The sequence below is a fragment of the Protomyctophum bolini genome (assembly GCF_963924005.1).
Source record: "Protomyctophum bolini genome assembly, chromosome: 7".
In the NCBI taxonomy this organism is placed as follows: domain Eukaryota; kingdom Metazoa; phylum Chordata; class Actinopteri; order Myctophiformes; family Myctophidae; genus Protomyctophum; species Protomyctophum bolini.
This window is the reverse complement of record NC_137868.1, coordinates 15,870,673-15,887,934: the sequence shown is the minus strand read 5'-3', so window position 1 is coordinate 15,887,934 and position 17,262 is coordinate 15,870,673. Positions and strand designations below refer to the sequence as shown.

The 17,262-nt window shown below is 47.0% G+C and overlaps 1 protein-coding gene across 3 annotated transcripts in view; it reads right to left on the bottom strand.

Annotated features, from left to right (window-relative positions):
• LOC308317843 (forkhead box protein O6-like) overlaps positions 1–17,262 on the bottom strand; it is a 49,221-nt gene that overhangs the window by 1,722 nt on the left and 30,237 nt on the right. For all 3 annotated transcript variants that reach the window (XR_013964303.1, XR_013964304.1, XM_080767143.1), the window contains exon 2: positions 1–3,264. This exon is cut by the window's left edge. Coding sequence is in view for 1 of the 3 variants with exons in the window: in XM_080767143.1 (XP_080623269.1) it covers positions 1,519–3,264 (1,746 nt within the window). In the remaining 2 variants the exon portion in view is untranslated. The remainder of the gene's footprint in view (positions 3,265–17,262) is intronic.

The window sequence follows — 17,262 nt, the reverse complement described above, 5'->3', positions numbered from 1 at the left end:
AAAGCACACACTTTTAACTGAAATCTTTGCTTTTGGGGGTCCCCGGAACAAAATATTTTGAGATGGGCGTCCGCGGCCAAATTAATGTTAATTAATGTCCTTGATCAGCACCTCTGTTACAGCAACAGAGGTTCTTCAGAAAACCGTTTGTCAACCGTTTGACACTTTTGTAGAATGGGCCTCATGGGTCTTAATGGGTTAATGTGCGGAGTGAGTGGCGGGCTGGCTCGGGGGCGGGCGAGGGAAGCGAGGACGGCGCGCTAGATCCACAATAATGACACATCGCCGTCGCATCACTTTGGAGATTAAAAGCAAGATGCTGAATTTCAATCAAGCCGCATTAATGGCCTGGCTCAGTGTGAGGGATGGTCACTTTGTCTCTGCCGGTGAAAAGGCGAGGAGGGAGAGAGAGACAGACGAATACAGTAGGAGAGCGAGACAGAGGAAAAAGACAGGGAGAGAGAAACTGGCACCTGCAACCCAGGTGAGACAAGGTTAGCCTGGCATTGGGCAGACGCACAACGTAGACTCACTGAGTGAATCCACGTCATTTGTCTAGCCAATGCCAGGCCAAGACAAGGTGACATGCTATTTTAATTCACCAACTTTAAATAGATTATTGATAGAATCTATTTACATAGGTTCTTGATAGAATCTATTTAAGGACACAGTTAACAACGTGGCAAAAAAAAAGAAGGCATTCACAAATAGCCATTTTCACGCTCAAGCCAAAAGCCCCAAGGTCTGAATGCACACATCTTTAAATAGTAGCAGTGATGTAAGATAAGAGATTGTATCACGTGATCATTATAACTCAAGTGGGGGTTTCAGATTAGCAGTCTGCTTTTTTGATCGTCAATTAGGTCATTGATGAGGCACAGAAAATTGCCTGAAAATAATTTGAACCAGTGCTGAATTTAGATGATGCAGATATCAAAATCATAAAGATACAAGGGGTCTTTATCGAGGCTAAATTATTTCCCTAAAGCAGGAAGCATATGAGAATAGAAGCCCCCATTATAATGCAATGCCAGGATCTGACACTTTATCTACGGAGGCTGCGATTTCTTCACTTGTTCCCGTCAAGCGATGCACCCGCCTCTTACAAAACATTCCCGAGCTCTGCCTCCCATTTGGCTCCGTGAATGCTTTGTACTGTAAGATGTGACCCACTTGCATTTAAAGTGCATTGAGAGTTCAGGTCTCATGTGGATGCAATGCATGCGGAGCAATGTTGGACAGAGCACAGCTGAGAGATTGTCATCACAGTATCGCTGATGGGAGAAAAGAAACACAATGTGACATGAAGTAGATCTTGGGGTGGGGTGGGGTGGGGGGGGGGGTCAAAAGAGGGGTTTATATGGGCAGTTAAATTGTCAAGACAAAGAGAGATGTGGAGTATTTGTCCGTATATATTTTTTTCTGTCAAGTCCAGGAATGTCATTGTCGAGCACAGTGCTTCATGGGTAAGTCTTTCTGAGTTGGCAGCGTGTGGGCCAGTCCAATAACACACTCAACTCAGCCTGGTACCCAGCTCTGGTTGTTGTGGGTCTGCTGAGGGCCTGCCAGCCCACCCATACCCATGCCCATGCCCATGCCCATACCCACCCCCACCCCCATGCCCATCCCCATCCCAATGCCCACGCCCTGGGCCAGGGAGCAGTCAAAATTGAAGTCCATCTCCTCACCGGAGTCCATGATGTCATGGAGGAGGATCGAATCCATGTCGCAGTCCAAGCTGCCATGAAACATGTCAATGTCCAGGTCGGCCGGCAGCCTCTCGTGGGGGTGAGGCTGATGGTAGCCACTGCCATGGTAGCCGTTACTACCAGCCCCGCCCATCCCCTGCCCACTGTGGTGGTACGGTCCGTCCGCCATGCCCTGGTGCTGTGGGCCAGCGTAATGGTTGTGCCGTGGGTGCGGATGCGGGGCTGTGGCTAGGTGGCATGAGTCCTGGGGCATGCCCAGCATACCTCCTGGGTTCGGGGGAAGCGTGGTGGAGGCTGGGAGGTGCGCGTGCGACGGGGGGCTGTACAGGTAGGGGGCCGCTTTGTGGCTGTAGGGTTGCAGGTGGTTGCCGTTGGTGCGCGGGGCCAGGGCGGCGGCGCGAGGCGGCGTGTGCACGTGGTTATGGCTCTGGCTGAGGTTGTGAGCGTTGTGGCCCAGGCTGTGGCCGTGAGGTGAGCTGTGGTTGTGGTTGGTTACACTGTTGTGGGTGTGACTGGGGTTATGGCTGTGGGTTCCGTTATGGCTGTGAGCGGAGCTGTTATGACTCTGAGTGCCATTGTGGCCACTGTGGCCGTTGAGATGTCCCAGGTGGTGGCTGTGATGGCTGGGCGGGCCCACCCCGTTGCTAGCCGTGCCCATCATCGGATGGCCGTCCCTCTCAGCGCAGTACTGCTGCCCTGCAACGCCCCCCGTCAGGAGACTCTGAAGGGCATTGGTGCTGGAATAAGCGCGCATGGTGCCAGAGAAACTAGCCGGCTTGTTCTCTTGGATGGTCTGCATGGGAGAGTGGTGACGCAGCATCCCAATGCCAGACTGCCCATAGACGTTTCCCACATAGGAGCCCTGGCTCTTCACCCCAGAGTTGTAGTGGTAGACTGCTGCTTGGTGCTTGTGTCTGGCTGACATAGAGTGCTGCTGCTGTTGATGTTCCTGCTGCTGGTGATGGTAGCCATCATCCATCAGCCTCTCATCCAGGCTGATGGCGCCAGTTAAGGTAGCCAGCTGGGGCAACTGCTCCAGGGGAGGACAGTGTCCCCCGACCCCCATGGCTGGAGATCGGGCACTGGAGGGCGATGGGTAGAGGTGGGGGGAGGTGGAACAGGACAGTCCACCCTCTTCCGGTTCATCCAGCTCTCCCTCAGCCAGGATGGGTGAGAGCCGGCCGCTCAGGGTGGAGGCAGAGGAGCTAGCCCTGGAGTGAAGTTCCGTCCAGGCATCAAACTCCCCCTCCGGCCCCTTGGTGCTGCCGCCCCCAGAGAGGACCTTTCCCGGTGGGCTCCCTCGGTCCGGGGAGCCCTGGAGTCCCACCACAACGGAACCGGCTCCTATCCCAGGGCGGCCCACTCTCTTGCCGCGGACGCGGCCCTTGCTCTTCAGGAACTTGGTGCTGTTGTCCATGGAGACGGCTCGCCGGCGGGGAGACTTGCCCATCTTGCCTCCCTCTGGGTTCAGCATCCACCAGGAGCTCTTCCCCGTTCCCTCGTTCTGCACCCGGATGAACCGCGTGTGGAGGGACAGGTTGTGTCTAATGGAGTTCTGCAGAGAGATGGAGACAGAGACAGAGAGAGAGAGTCAGACATCATAGAACTGTGCATAGCATCTCGCTCATTATTTCTTCAAATGCTCACCAAATGCTACGCTGCATCAAAACATTTTGAATGATGTGGGGAAATCTGCATATAATGCATGTGTAAAGCATTGGAGGAGAAAAGGAAATCATTCAAATCAAATATCAAACGTAACAAAACCAAAACAAACTGTCAGTCTGACACATCTCATGCCTGCGGGCGCTGATGGTTCAAACAGATAGCTCAAACACTGGTGGCAGCAGGGGTGATAGCAGATTAACTGAGATAATCGATACATAGTGGGCGGTCAACATGCTGAGTCATACAGCTAAAATGCTAAGCTGCTATCAAGTCCCAATATTGTGGTCGGTAGAATATACAGTGAGGGATCCTCAGTCAGAAATATATTTGAAGCGCTACCAAGTGGTGGAAAAAGTACTCGCAATTTAAAAGTATCACTACTGCAATACAGAGCTACTCTACTCTAGTCTGGATTCTCCGGAATTGAAAATGTGCTTAAGTAAATGTACAAAGGTATTGGTATCAAAATGTCATTAACCCATTTAGACCTGAGGCAGGTTCTAAACATTCTAAATCTGAATCCTGACCTAAGTGTTCTGAAAATATTATTCAAAACATACTAATTAGCTATATAGAGTATTATACATAGCAACAACAAAACCAAAAGGGGTTCTCGGATTGAAAGGTACAAACCCCAAAAGGGGTTCCCATCCAAGAAGGGTTAAAGTACGAAAAGTAAAAGTACTCATTATGCAGAATGTATAAAAATCTTTTGAAAATAGCAGATCTACAAGTTCCCAATGTGTTGCATTGCGATACATTGTATAATGAATGAATAATGACATGCCCAAAATAGGGTTGGATTAATAATATTATTATTATTTTAGTACATTTTAAAAGAGCAATTGCGTTCTATAATAGATTGAATTGATTAGTTTGATAATTAACCCAATCTGACCCAAAGTGTCAGTGACAGAATCAGTCGAGTCGAGAATGTGAGAAACATTTAAGGGTGGAGAGAGAGCGAGAGAGAGCGAGAGAGAGCTACAGTTGGCACAAAGAAGAGACTGCGTCAGTCTCAATGAAGCACCTGAAATGCATTGGTGCATCTTTGAGTATCAGTACTTTCCTTGCGTATTTGTATTTTGGGATACTTTCACTCCACTACATTTCGAAGTACACTATGAATTAACCAATAAATTAAGCCCTATTTCAAATAGCCTATAATGAAAATAACAACTCTACAAGCTCACACGTGAGCTTGTACAACACGATATGATATTTTTTTATAACTGTTTTGGAAACAATTTCAATACAGCAAAGCATTGATATGAAAAAGACATTTGGAAATGGTTAAAAGCAGGCACTTTTGAATACTAAATTTGAGTTGTACAGTAGTGGAGAAATCTTTGACCAGGAGTCAATAAGGCTCCTGGATAAGGCCAAAATCCATATAATGAGGGAAAAAAAGAGGACAAAAACAAGACCTGAGAACTATTAATGGACAGCTGATTGGCCGTTCCGGTAGAGCACGACCCTCAATCACCCATTGGAATGTAAATGCATGCCTTTCAGCCTTTGTATACTACTCGTCTGGCAGGTATATCTCTTTGAAAACCTTTAGTGCTACGATTGTGCGACAATTAACACATATCTTGCCTGCCCAAAATGTAATTCCTGGATACGCCACTGCCAGGAGTATGTATCTATACTTTGACTTTAGCTGTACTGAGTCCACCACTGCTGAAATACAACCAGGGGCGGTTTTTACCGCTACGCAAACTACGCAGCTGCGTAGAGCCCCGACGGCTAGAGGCCCCGAGAGTTCTCCCTGAAAAATGTTTAATATCGCAGCCCCGCCAGCCCGTTCCGTCGCAGACTCGCAGTTGATTTTTCGCCTATTGCGGTCGGTTAGGGGGGCCCCAGGGGGGGGCCCTTCTTCATGATCCTCCCCCGTTAAGCGACGCCCGGTCGCGGCCGTCCGTCCCGTGACTAAAGGACATGTGGGCAGTTCAAAAACCTTTCTAGCTTCGTGAAAAGTTTAAAATGTACAATGGAAGCCATCGTTCTTTCGATAATAATTTAAAAAAAGAGTTTAAACACAAATCTGCCTAACGATGATGCCACTGAAAGACTGGTCCACACAGACAGAGTAGAACAATATTGTGCTATTTTATCATGAACAATGTAGAATATTTTTGTTGTCATTGTCTAGATGTTTAGCCTAATTAATGTTGGTACCACAAGAGCGATAACAGGCAAACGTTGATCAAAATAACAATTCTTGCATTCTCAAATTGTGTAGACTTATTGTAAATAAGTAATACAATGCAGAATTGTAGCTATAATTTAACGTTTGAGCAAAATTAAACCAAATGGAGCCATAAGGGTCCATTTGGTTTCATTTTTTACGCTGTCAAGAGTAAAATATCTAAGGGTCCATTTGTTTACCAACTCTCCTTCATTTAGCTGGGGACCACCTGGAACCTCCTCAAGGACCACTGGTGGTCCCTGGACCACTGGTTGAAAACCACTGCTCTAGTCCATCTTCCATCCCTCATCCTCCTCCTTCCATGTCTCCCTTCAGTCAGATAGTTGTTAGGAAGCTGACGGTTGTTCATATGGTTGAAGTCTCTGCCAGTTTGGCTTAGTGCCAGCACTGTCTCCTAGCCCTTGCGTGCGTGCGCTCGTGCGCGTGTGAGTGTGTGTGTGGAGGATGTATTGCAAGATTGAGCCAAGAGCAAGAGAGGCTAATGGGTGCATCACACCCTCCTACAACTAGCTTCACTCCCCATATTGCTTTCTCTCAGTCATTTTCTTTTTATCACGTTCACCCCTTTCTGTTTTTTTTTGTTGTTGTTTTTTTAATTGCGCTTTCAAATGTGCACCTTGGATTTACCTTTTTCTTTTTTCCTCCTACCTATTTCACGCACTTGCACACACATGGAGATCATCATTTCTTTCTGCCTCTGCTTTCCATCTCTATATGTTTTCAATTATACAGTATGTCACCAATTATTTTCCCATTATCCGCCATACCAACATGTACAGTCATTGATTTACTTATTCATCCCTCACAAGCTGGCTCCCATCGCTCCACTCATTCAGTAATTCACAGGATACATAGCCTTGCTTTCTTTGTTCTCATTTACATCTTCGAGGCTTGATGAATACCGAAGGCTGATGTGCAACACAGTCTGAAGCTGCAATTGCAGCCTTTGTTGTTAGACGCATTTTGAGGCACATGCGAGGGATAAAAAATATCAAATCAAAAAAAGCGAGAGCCTCCTGTAGCTAAGGAATACCGGGGTGCACTAGATTGTTTCAGATTGAGGGGCATTCACACCTCTCGCCGTCTCCATTATGTAGCGGATTATTTAGTATTCACACTGGATTGCACGGCAGGGACACAAATAAATCAAATTGTGGCAGAGAACACATAAATGGGAGGCGAATGTGAATTCAGGTGATCTGTGAATGCCTCCTTGGGTTGTCTCGCTGTGACACCTCCGGCATTGAGTAACCATGGCGACCGGGTAAACGTGCAGCGGCAGAGCTATATCATATTGTGGTGGAGTCGAGAGTGAGTGAGCGAGTGAGATGAGGGGGGGAGGGTGGGGGGAGTGGAGAGAGAGAAAGAGAGAGAGAGAGAGAGAGAAGAGGATGGGGGAGGGGAGAGGATGCGAGAGGATGCGAGAAGAGGCGGGTGTTTGATGCTGCTGCTCCAACTCGGAACAGTCTTTCATCTCTGCTGTGGCGGTCCGCAGGGGATGCCCCGCTCCCCGCTTCCGACGGCCTCTCCACGTGCCACGCCAACTCCCCCTCGTCTACAAGCCTGCTGGATGCCTCCACCTATCACGACGCTCCCGAATCGCCTCCGTCAACTTCTGTGCATTGCCACAACTGATGCATGATGCGTGAGTAAGCCTTCCAATCTATGGATGGATGTGAAAAAGAAAGAAAGAAAAGGGACGTCTATCCCAATGGTTCTCAAAGTGGGGTCCGGGAACCCCTAGGAGTCCTTGATGGGGGTCCAGGGGGGTTCCCAGCTAAATGTGTTAATATAGTATCAAAATGAGTTGAATCACTTTAACGCCTATATGCTGTACAGTACCTCAGCTATTTGAAAATAGCAGATCTACCAGCTCACAGAGCGTTATGATACACCTTCATTTAGATCTTTATATGAAAAATGTGGAATATTTTTACAAATATTTTAACAACACAAATCATCCATGGGTGTCCCTGGCACACAATATTTTCAGATGGGGCTCCACGGCCAAATACAAATTAATTTGTGAGTCCATGACATAAAAAAAGTATGAGAACCACTGATCTATCTGAAAAGCCCGCAAACCACTTCACGCCGCAGCTGTAATGTGACCTGCCTGTGATTCAAATCTCGATTTATTGTCGGTGCAAGAGCAGCCTCCATTGGACTTGGAGGGATTTGCCATCATCACCAAACCCTCTTTATCTGATGAATCCACCTGCTACAGAGATTTGAGAGATTCTGGCAGTGGCCAACCGTGGCTCTGTCATCATCATCCCCCACACTAGCTGCTGGCTTCCTGTCACTAAGTTTTTCCACTACACGTTTTTCTCTGTCATCCTGTGTTAGTGCATGTGCTTGCGTGTGCGCGTGTGCGTGCGCGTGTGCGTGTGCGTGTGTGTGTGTGTGTGTGTGTGTGTGTGTGGAATGGTCCTCAATCTAAGAATAGCTCAGGTTGCAGGTGGCTCCGAGTGTGGGTGTGGTTCTGCCTGGCTGCCTTCTTCTCTGTTCCCTGAGACGGAGTGTGAGTCAGGGGCGATATGGCCAAGCCCCGGCCCGGCCCCCACGCCCCCGAAACAGGCAGTGACTGCTAATCCTCCCCCTCCATCCCCGAGTAATCCCAGACAATCCTGGGCTAATCCCGAGTTGATTCGGGGGCACTCCCAGCTGGGTGTCTCACACAGAGCTCTGCCAGGTCACCGTGGGCAGTCCGGACGCTCCGCTATGATCCAATGGGAACGCTGAGTAAGTATAAGGACGACAAGGAGATGAATGGGGGAAACATGCAATGGTGTAAAGTAACTACGTACATTTACTCAAGTACTGTACTTAAGTACAACTTTGAGGTATATATACTTTACTTATTTTTCAATTTCCAGTAGGCTACTTTTACTTTACTCCACTACATCTCAGAGGCAAATATTGTACTTTTCCTCCACTACATATATTTGAAAACCTACGTATAGCTACTTCAGCCCTACTGTATATATATTTCGGCCATTTGAAAATAGCGGATCTACAAGCTCACAATGCGTCACGATGCGACACATTGTGAGCTTGTAGATCCGTTTGCAGATAGTAAAGGTTTTTACACATTTGAAACCTTGAAATGGGACATTCTGCAAAATGAGTACTTTTACTGTTAGTACTTTAAGTACATTTTGATGCCAATACCTTTATACTTTTACTCAAGTAAATTTTTGAATCCGGACTTTTACAAATGTGTGACCTTTCTAAAATATAGTGTTGTATTGTATATTTTCTGTCTACTGAAAGGATTTTCTAACAATTATTTTAATTTGTTTTTACATTTTCTAAAATGCAGTGTTATATGGTTATATATAGCCTAGTCTCGGTTATTTTCTGTCTACAGAAAGGACTTTCAAACCAAATGTTTGATGCCTTCATCTCCCAAAACACGGCACCACCTTGACTCTGACTTTTGTCCTTGAGGTGCTGGCTTTGCCACATTTTCCTTCCCTGCGGGTAGAATAGAATAAAATTGAAAACTTTATTATGTATTAAATATTCATAAAATGGAAATTCTCTTTCAGCCTCCTGTCTTGCAGAGGCAGACGAATGAAGCCCCCAGAAATGTGCAATGACAGAGAGGAACACACACATCACAAGCATGATTCCAGGAAGCTATTTCCCATTCAAATCATACCCCTTTAATACAATGCCCACAGTGGAGAGGCTGGTGGGGGGTTGGGGGGCTAAATAATGAATGAACTGATGCCCGGGTTAACCTGGAGAGATGCACTGCCTCATCCCATCACACCGCAAAGAGCAGGCAGGGCCATGAGTAGTTGTGTCATTTGCTCTTTTTGCTATCAGGGGCATCCAACCCCATCAGTCTGCCCCTACTAAATCACCTTGAAAGGGTTAACCTGGCTACAGGGAAAGTGGATGAGGAAAATATTTAATATATGAAACCATTACAGCGAACTGAGGTGTGCAAGGCCCCCCTCCTCTCTCTTTTTGGTTGCAGAAAGACAATCGGCTTGGGTTCAACTCTTAAATCCTACAATCCTGATACCTGATGTAGAAGATCCCCACAAAGCCATGCCCCAAACCTCTCTGTCGTCAGATTAAAAGCTTAGATGCTTTCCCTCACAAATCCAACAGCTTCACTGTTGGCTAGATTCTCTGTTGCCTTAGAGAACATTCACCATTTTCTTTCTCCACTGGTACACAGGTGGCCCTGTGGCATGGGAATTAATAGGGCTCTTCCAAAGGAAGTTGGAAGTTTTTCATTACATTCTTCAGGAAATGATGTTAGCTTTTCTTTTTGTTCTGTGCAAGAAGCAATTCTTTCAAGTCAATCTCGCAGACGGACAAGACTTCCCACCTTCTATCTGGCTTTTGCTCAATGAATAAGAAACAGTTTCCCTTAGTCATGCATGGTCACCACCTCTTTCAGAGCCTTTTATTTGGTCTTGAAGTGTTTTTTCTTTTTTTACAATAAACATTGATTCCTTGCTGCTTCGTGCACCCCAACTCAGGAGTTTGATTCAGTAGAGAAGGAGGACTATTCAATGCTACAGCTCGATGCAGTTTAATGACTATCGATAGTCAGGCTGAGTGCAAATCAAGGTCTGACTAACTATAAAATCCACTCACATTATGAGGCCAATACCGTATCCCTAACATGCCTTGGTGCTCGTTAGCTGACACAACACTGCTTGTCCAGTGATGGCATCGCGTGCGAGGGAGGTGACCATGTATGCCCGTAGCTTGGCATGGCACCAAGGCGCCCCTCCGCTGCCACTCCCATGGTGCCAGTCAGGCATTGGCATGGGGGTGTACGCGTAGTAAAAGGGAGTAGGGGGTTGTTGTTGGGGACCCTAATGGGCCGTCTGAGATGGCTTGACTGGCTGGCACGGGGGGCAGCTGGGCTGGGTGAAACGGGGGGCCCACTGTGAGAACCCTCCAAGCCACACAATAGGGTGCCCTCAAAATGCCCCCCGCCCCCGTCCACAACGCACTCGAGGTTTTCCCGCTCTCTCCCTCTCTTACACACACACACATGCACACTAACGCACGGAGGGGGTGGGGAAACAGGTCAAATGGTTTACAGGGCCCATCTTGTGGGGAATGTGCACTCATTCAAATGGAGCCGAATTAGGAACCGAAGACAAGAGACTGGGGTCTGGGAACCGGCAAAAAGAAACCGCTCACCCGATTCAAACAACCTCAAGGGTGAACCGGCATAGTGCGCCCGCTCGGCAAAGAACACAGCAGCTGTTCCTGTAGTGGCACCGGGGCAAAGCCGTTTGCCACACTCGACTGGTATTACCAAGCCATTTCATGCAGAATGGAGCCATTATGTACTGTCAAAAGGGTATCCCTTCATGCCGCGCATTCAATTGATAAGCCCAAATCAGGGGGGAGTCGTAGAGGTGCTAGCTGTGTTTATTGTGATGCCGCTTTTTTTTTTCTTTTTTTTTTTTGGTCCATGCACAAGGCAGGAGGAGGGCGGTGGGTAGAGGAGGGGCTGTGGGGGGAGGTTTCAACACAAGCAGTTTTGTTCGGTGCAGGAATGAGTTTTGTCAGCTAAGCCTGTCTCCAGGCTATTGGTGGAAATTAGCGCCGGCTAAATATTCGCTTCCCGTGATTGATGTCACAGCTCGCCTTGTCGCTTTGAAGGGAAATAAAGAATTTAGAGATGCGTGAATTAATACGGACGGGGGGAGGGAGGCAGTGGGGAGAAGGTGCATCCTCTGTCTTGAAAGGGGGGGGGGGGGGGTGCTTGGAGAGAGACCGGAGGGCCCTAATGGCTAAACAGATACGAGCTGAGAGGATGTGATATGGGAGACAGAGAGCAATGAGGAAGAGAGGGACCGAGAGGACGGAGAAGAGAACAGAGAGAGTGAGAAATAAATAAATAAAACAAATGAGAACAAGGGAGAGGGAGAGAATGAGAGGGAGGGAGATAGAGAGAGAATTGAGTCAGATGATTAAAATCCCTTTAGGAGGCTTCTTTAAGAGAGACAGATGGGCGAGACAGGCCCGTTTTTTTGGAATGCAATCAAATTGAAAAGATTAAAAAGGAGCCTCTCTTATTAGGAGGTGAGAAACAGTTACTCCTCCGCCGCGTGCCTCCGTCGCCTCCTTGGCCATGGTCATGACTCTGTCATCAGATTAGGTGCATTAGGGGGAAACAAGGCTATTCGCAGTGGACGTGGCGTTAGAAATGGCAGATATCCGGCCTTGTGTTTATAGGTATCTCTATCTGGCCATACAGATGTGGACATATGTTCCGAGTCATGCGCCATATGTCCACAGATTTGACAGATTTTAAATGTTTTGGCAACACCAAGGCAACACCAAAGGCAATACAATAGGCAAGTGAAAATCTCAAGGCATATATCTGTGCAATTTTCACCTATGCTCAAAATATATTTTTGGGGGCTCTATAGAATTTGCCTCTGGACCCCACTATGAGAACCACTGCTGTTACAGAGACAACCTGTTAGGTTAAAGCCAACTAGCCAAGTACTTCAGTCTTTCATTTTTCCAATCTCCAATGTGTTCTCACAAGGCCCAGGGTTTACTGTGCTTAATACTGCAGGAGAGCACCCACCAATTCAATGCACAGATTATGAGACAAATTCCTCATAATATGTCAAATTCCTCATAAATATGTGCAACAACATACTTCTGATCTAAATCTGATTCTGAGGAAAAATGCTGTGACTTTTAGTCATGGATAGTTTCACTTATATGTTTTACTATGTTTTGTTTAGAGTAATGGTTTTGGGCTATAGGCTTTAGTTCATTTCATGTCACAATACTGCCGGGTTGAGTCCATATGATCTGCATTTGATTACTACGTATGAAAAAAGGTACATATACCCCAATTATTGTTGTAGCTTTAAATACAAATTTAAAGCAGGCTGATTTCTCACAGGAGAAATGACGGTGATCCTTCAGTAGTCCAAGGACATTTAGGCATTGTACTGTACTTTACTGTACAACAGACAGGAATCAAACTTAAAGCCCTCACTGATTGAACCTGAACAAGCCATGAATTGAAATGAGCCTTCCATGGCTAATGATCATGAATAGGGCCAATATAGCTTACAGTGCGGAAGTGACTCGGGTGCCCGAGAAAGAAAGGTGCTTTACTTCCAACCTCATTATTCCACAACGCAGCAGGAGTGCCATTTATAAAAAGGCTTAAAATGGAAAGTGTGTGCATGTGTGTTTTTGCGGTGCCATGTCTGGTTAGCCCCAGATCAGGAAGTGGCTGTGGAGAGGGGCGTAATGGAATTGGTGGGGAATCCTGCCTGACTGTGCACTAATTGTGGCCATTGGCTTGTGATTCAGCACCCACGCCCCGGCCCGGAGCCCAGGGATAGCGATGGCGGTGTGGGACGCAGCCGGCCCCACCGCGGCTTTGGAGGACCAAAATAGCCGGTGACAGATTAGCAGAGCATCTGAGACCCACGCGGGAGATCGGAAAATCCGCTCGCCCGACGCCAGGGGCTGCCGGGCGCTTCCGGCCGGTGCGAGGGGGGGACACAATCTGGGCTGATGCCTGGTCTGATGCCCACGCAATAAGATACGGGAGGGGGAAGGGCCCCGGTGCCAATGCGAGGGTGGCACGGTGGCACGGGAGGGGGAGAGGGCGTGTTGCTTTTTAGGTTTTATTATATTTTATCAGCGACCAGCAGTGGTGGAAGAAGTATCGATACCAAAATAAAGCAATACTCTGAAGTAAAAGTAAAATTATTAAGTTGTTTAAACACAAACATTGAAGACAAAAGTGAGGGCGAAAATTGTGATGAATGTATGATGACGTACGATGATAAGAGTGCCCCTCACTTCACACGGGTGTGATTTTGTTATTTGAGGAACAGTACAAAATATTGTAGTATTGGCATCAAAATAGGTGAAGTCCCAAAGCAAAATTACTTGGATGCGACGCGTTGTTGCGAGCTTGTAGATCAGCTATTTTCGAACAGACAAAAGATAGCCTGAAAATGTTGCTTTCCCCTTTTCAACTGCACTTGAAGATGGAATGTGGGAGTTTTTTCCCTTTTCCAGTATAGGTCGGGCCCTTGGTTGTCCTTCTCCTATACGCACCTGTAGGTGTGCAAAAAGCCTTGCTCTTTATTGAACAGATAAAATATAAAACAGGGCTCCAGTGGTTAATCGCATGGCGGGCACAGAGCTTGACTTTTCAGCGAAAAGCTGTATCCCCACAATAACAGAAAAGCTGACGTTATAGCATGGAGCCCTGAGGGACTCCGCTCAACCATATGGGGCTTTAAGTGGTTAGGTACACAGTACTTGAGTACATGTACCTATAGTTACTTTTCCCATGGCACTGGGAGGGGGGGGGGGGGGGGGGGGCCCATGGGTTGAGGAGGGGGGAGCGTCACACCCTCCACCTCCCAGAGAGGATTCACATAACAGGTGTCTGGGCCACTCCACCTGCGGCCGCCCGCCTGCTCGCGCTTCACACCTCGTCTGGGGAGCAAAACTAACATTTTCCACTGGCTCTGCCATGCTTTGCTTATAAAGACCAACAGATTTCTGGAGAGGCTTTTAACAAGTCTCTCTCTCTCTTTTTCTTTTTTTTTACAAGTTTGGGTGAGAGATGGCATGTGTGCTTTTGTGTGTGGCCGATCCAATCTACCCTCATCTGAGTGCCTGTGTGTGTCGCGTGTGTACATATGTGTACAGTATTACTATACTTGTGAGGTCCATAAATGTCCCCCACAACTATGTTTTATCGGTTAAGGAATATTGTTATAGACGTTAGAGTTACAAGGAACATTTGGGGGACAGGATTATGGTTAAGATTACATAGGTACAGAGGTTTGGTTCATGGATCGTTATGCCTGTTGTATACTTTGTTGCTTGAGCTTGTTGATGTGCTACTTTTCTGCAATTTTCGGTGCCGTCCTAAACTTTTGTTGTCCTCACAAGTTTAGTAAAACAAACGTGTGTGTGTGTGTGTGTGTGTGTGTGTGTGTATTTGCGTATCAGCCCATTTAATAGCCAACAGGCGTGGTGTGGATTTGATTATATTGAAGCCTCCATACAAAGAAACAGACGGCCAACAATAGAATCAATGCAGGGCCTGCATGGGCTCCATTCGGGTTTTTTTCCACGCTCGCCCTCCGCATAATCTCATTCATAACAATGAGATTCTCATTTCCCACATTCTAAAGGTCAGTGCACAGCCTTGATCGCACTTTAATAAACATCATTCTCGGCGTTTAATTTAATTTCGACGGAGCGGTAAAGTCGCGGGCGGCCCGTGCACGCGGGGGCATGCAAAATTCATGGAATTGTCCCTTTAATTGCTTCAGTTTCACATGGCGTCGGGAAGAATGCCAGCGATGGTGCCAGAGAAACGAGGCGTGGAGAAGGTGCTAAAAGACGGTCACACACACACGCAACGCACTCACGCACACACGCAACTCACTCACCGACGCTCTTGAGATGTATAAACAGATAAAAGATACAGCCAGAGTAAAGGAACTCTTCAGTCTGATTAGTTTTCGTCTTCTTTTGGTCTTATTTTTCACTCATTTAAACACCCATTAAAACCAGGAACACATCTGTGTCATTTTAGATTTTAGACATATCCAAAATGAGTAAATAGCACAGGCAGACTCTTCACATACTAGAGCATGTCTGAAATTAATATCAGAGCTGAAATCGACATAAATATATGAAAATATGAAATAAATGCTTAAACGTGTAGCTACTGTAGGTGTAATGTTAAGAGTCAACAGAAGTGAACCGCCTGTCTTCTCAACTCGCTGTGTTCTGCAAGACATTACTCTATAAGCCACATCTCCAAAGTAGGTTAAACTGAACAACCAATATGTCAATTTGAAGCTATGATTCCTTGCTTTCATATGACATGAAAAAACGAAAATGCAAAAAAATCCAATGGCAGTCCCTCAGTCAAATTTGGCCACATATTATACTTTGGCTATTCAAAAATAGCAGATGTACAAGATCAGTGTGTCACTTTGTGCCGCACTGAGCTTGTAGATCTGCTATTTTTTTAAATTATCTTGAACATTTGTGCAAATCTTTTAATATTATTTTTGTCTAAAGCGACCATTTTTTTCAAGACAGTGTAATCCAGGGTTTATAATCAGACAAATCAATCTAGTTGAAAACTCTATTTGAATTTGATTGTGCTGATTCGTTGAGATATATAAGCATATAAGTATGTATTTAAAAAAATATATATATATGCTTCTTGATTATTCGATTAACCTATACATGACTAAGTTGGTCATAGGTATAATAAGTAGCCGTTTCAATGTATTGTGTCCAGCCCTGTGCGGCCAGCCCTACTACAAACTCATTTTTACAATAGGTTGGTAGCTTAGATCTGCCATTTCTGCCGAATGTTCTCCCCGGAATACATGGAATACATGGAGCCGGGGTGACTAATTGTTGTACCAATATCAAGGAGTGCACATCCTCCACACCTATATGCCTCTTCCCACACGTTTGCTCTCACCTAAACTGGCAAAACCCTCCCTACCGTGCAAAACGGCACGCAGGCAACACATGAGCACACATTCACACACACACACACACACACACACGGATACAAACACACCTACACACACACTCACAAGCGCGCACAGCCGCGCACACGCACGCACACACACACACACACACACACACTCACAAGCGTGCGCACAGCCGCACACGCACACACACACACACACACACACACACACACACACAAAGCCTGGCACACTGGGCACACTCATTACCGCAATGCCAAGCTACCAGTTGCTAAGGAGACCTGTGGGAGAGGGAGGGTTCCTTGTTGTTGCCATAGCAGCCGGCTTTGCTCCCTGCCAACTCTCTCTCTCCCTCGGGGAGAAACAGGCGAGAGAGGTGGGGGGGTGGGGGGTGCGGCGGGGGGTGAAGTGGGCAGAGGTAGGGGGCAGTGGTTTAATAGGGCTGCGAGGTAACGGGGGTGGGGGGGGGGAGACTTCATTAAGCACCACTGTCTCCACGTGAATACCAAAGCCACATCACGCTACACTTCAAGCTCACAGTCACGCACACACAGCCCACAGACCTACCTACCTACCTATACCAAAGCATGCACGCACGCACGCATTCACGCACGCACGCAATCACGCAATGCACGCACGCATGCACGCACACTTCATTCACACACCTATAGAAACCATTTTGGAATAAAAAGAGAAGACATGCAGGGGGGTTTGGGGCAAGGAACAGAAAGAGGATAGGAGGAAGAAAAGAGGATCTTGTGTGTGTGTGAGTGTGTGAGTGCGTGTGTGAGAGAGAGAGAGAGAGAGAGAAAGAGAGAGAGAGAGAGATTGAGAGAGAGAGAGAGAGAGAAAGAGAGAGAGAGAGAGAGAGAGAGAGAGAGAGAGAGAGAGGGGAGGGGACGGTGGGGGTCTTGTTGCAAAAGCATTGGGGCTCCAATTCACAAAAGGCTTGAAGCCGCATTTAGAGGCGGTGCCTTATGTAACCGTGCTCCCCGTGAGAGGCCTTGAGTGACCTTGAACTCTGGCGTCTTATCCTTCTGCCCCGCCGAGGGCTTGGGGAACGATGGAAATAGCCCCGTTTATCCAAAGCACGTAACGCACACACACGCACGCACGTTTTCCTTCCCAGTCCCTACAACTTGCATGTTGGTCGATACCG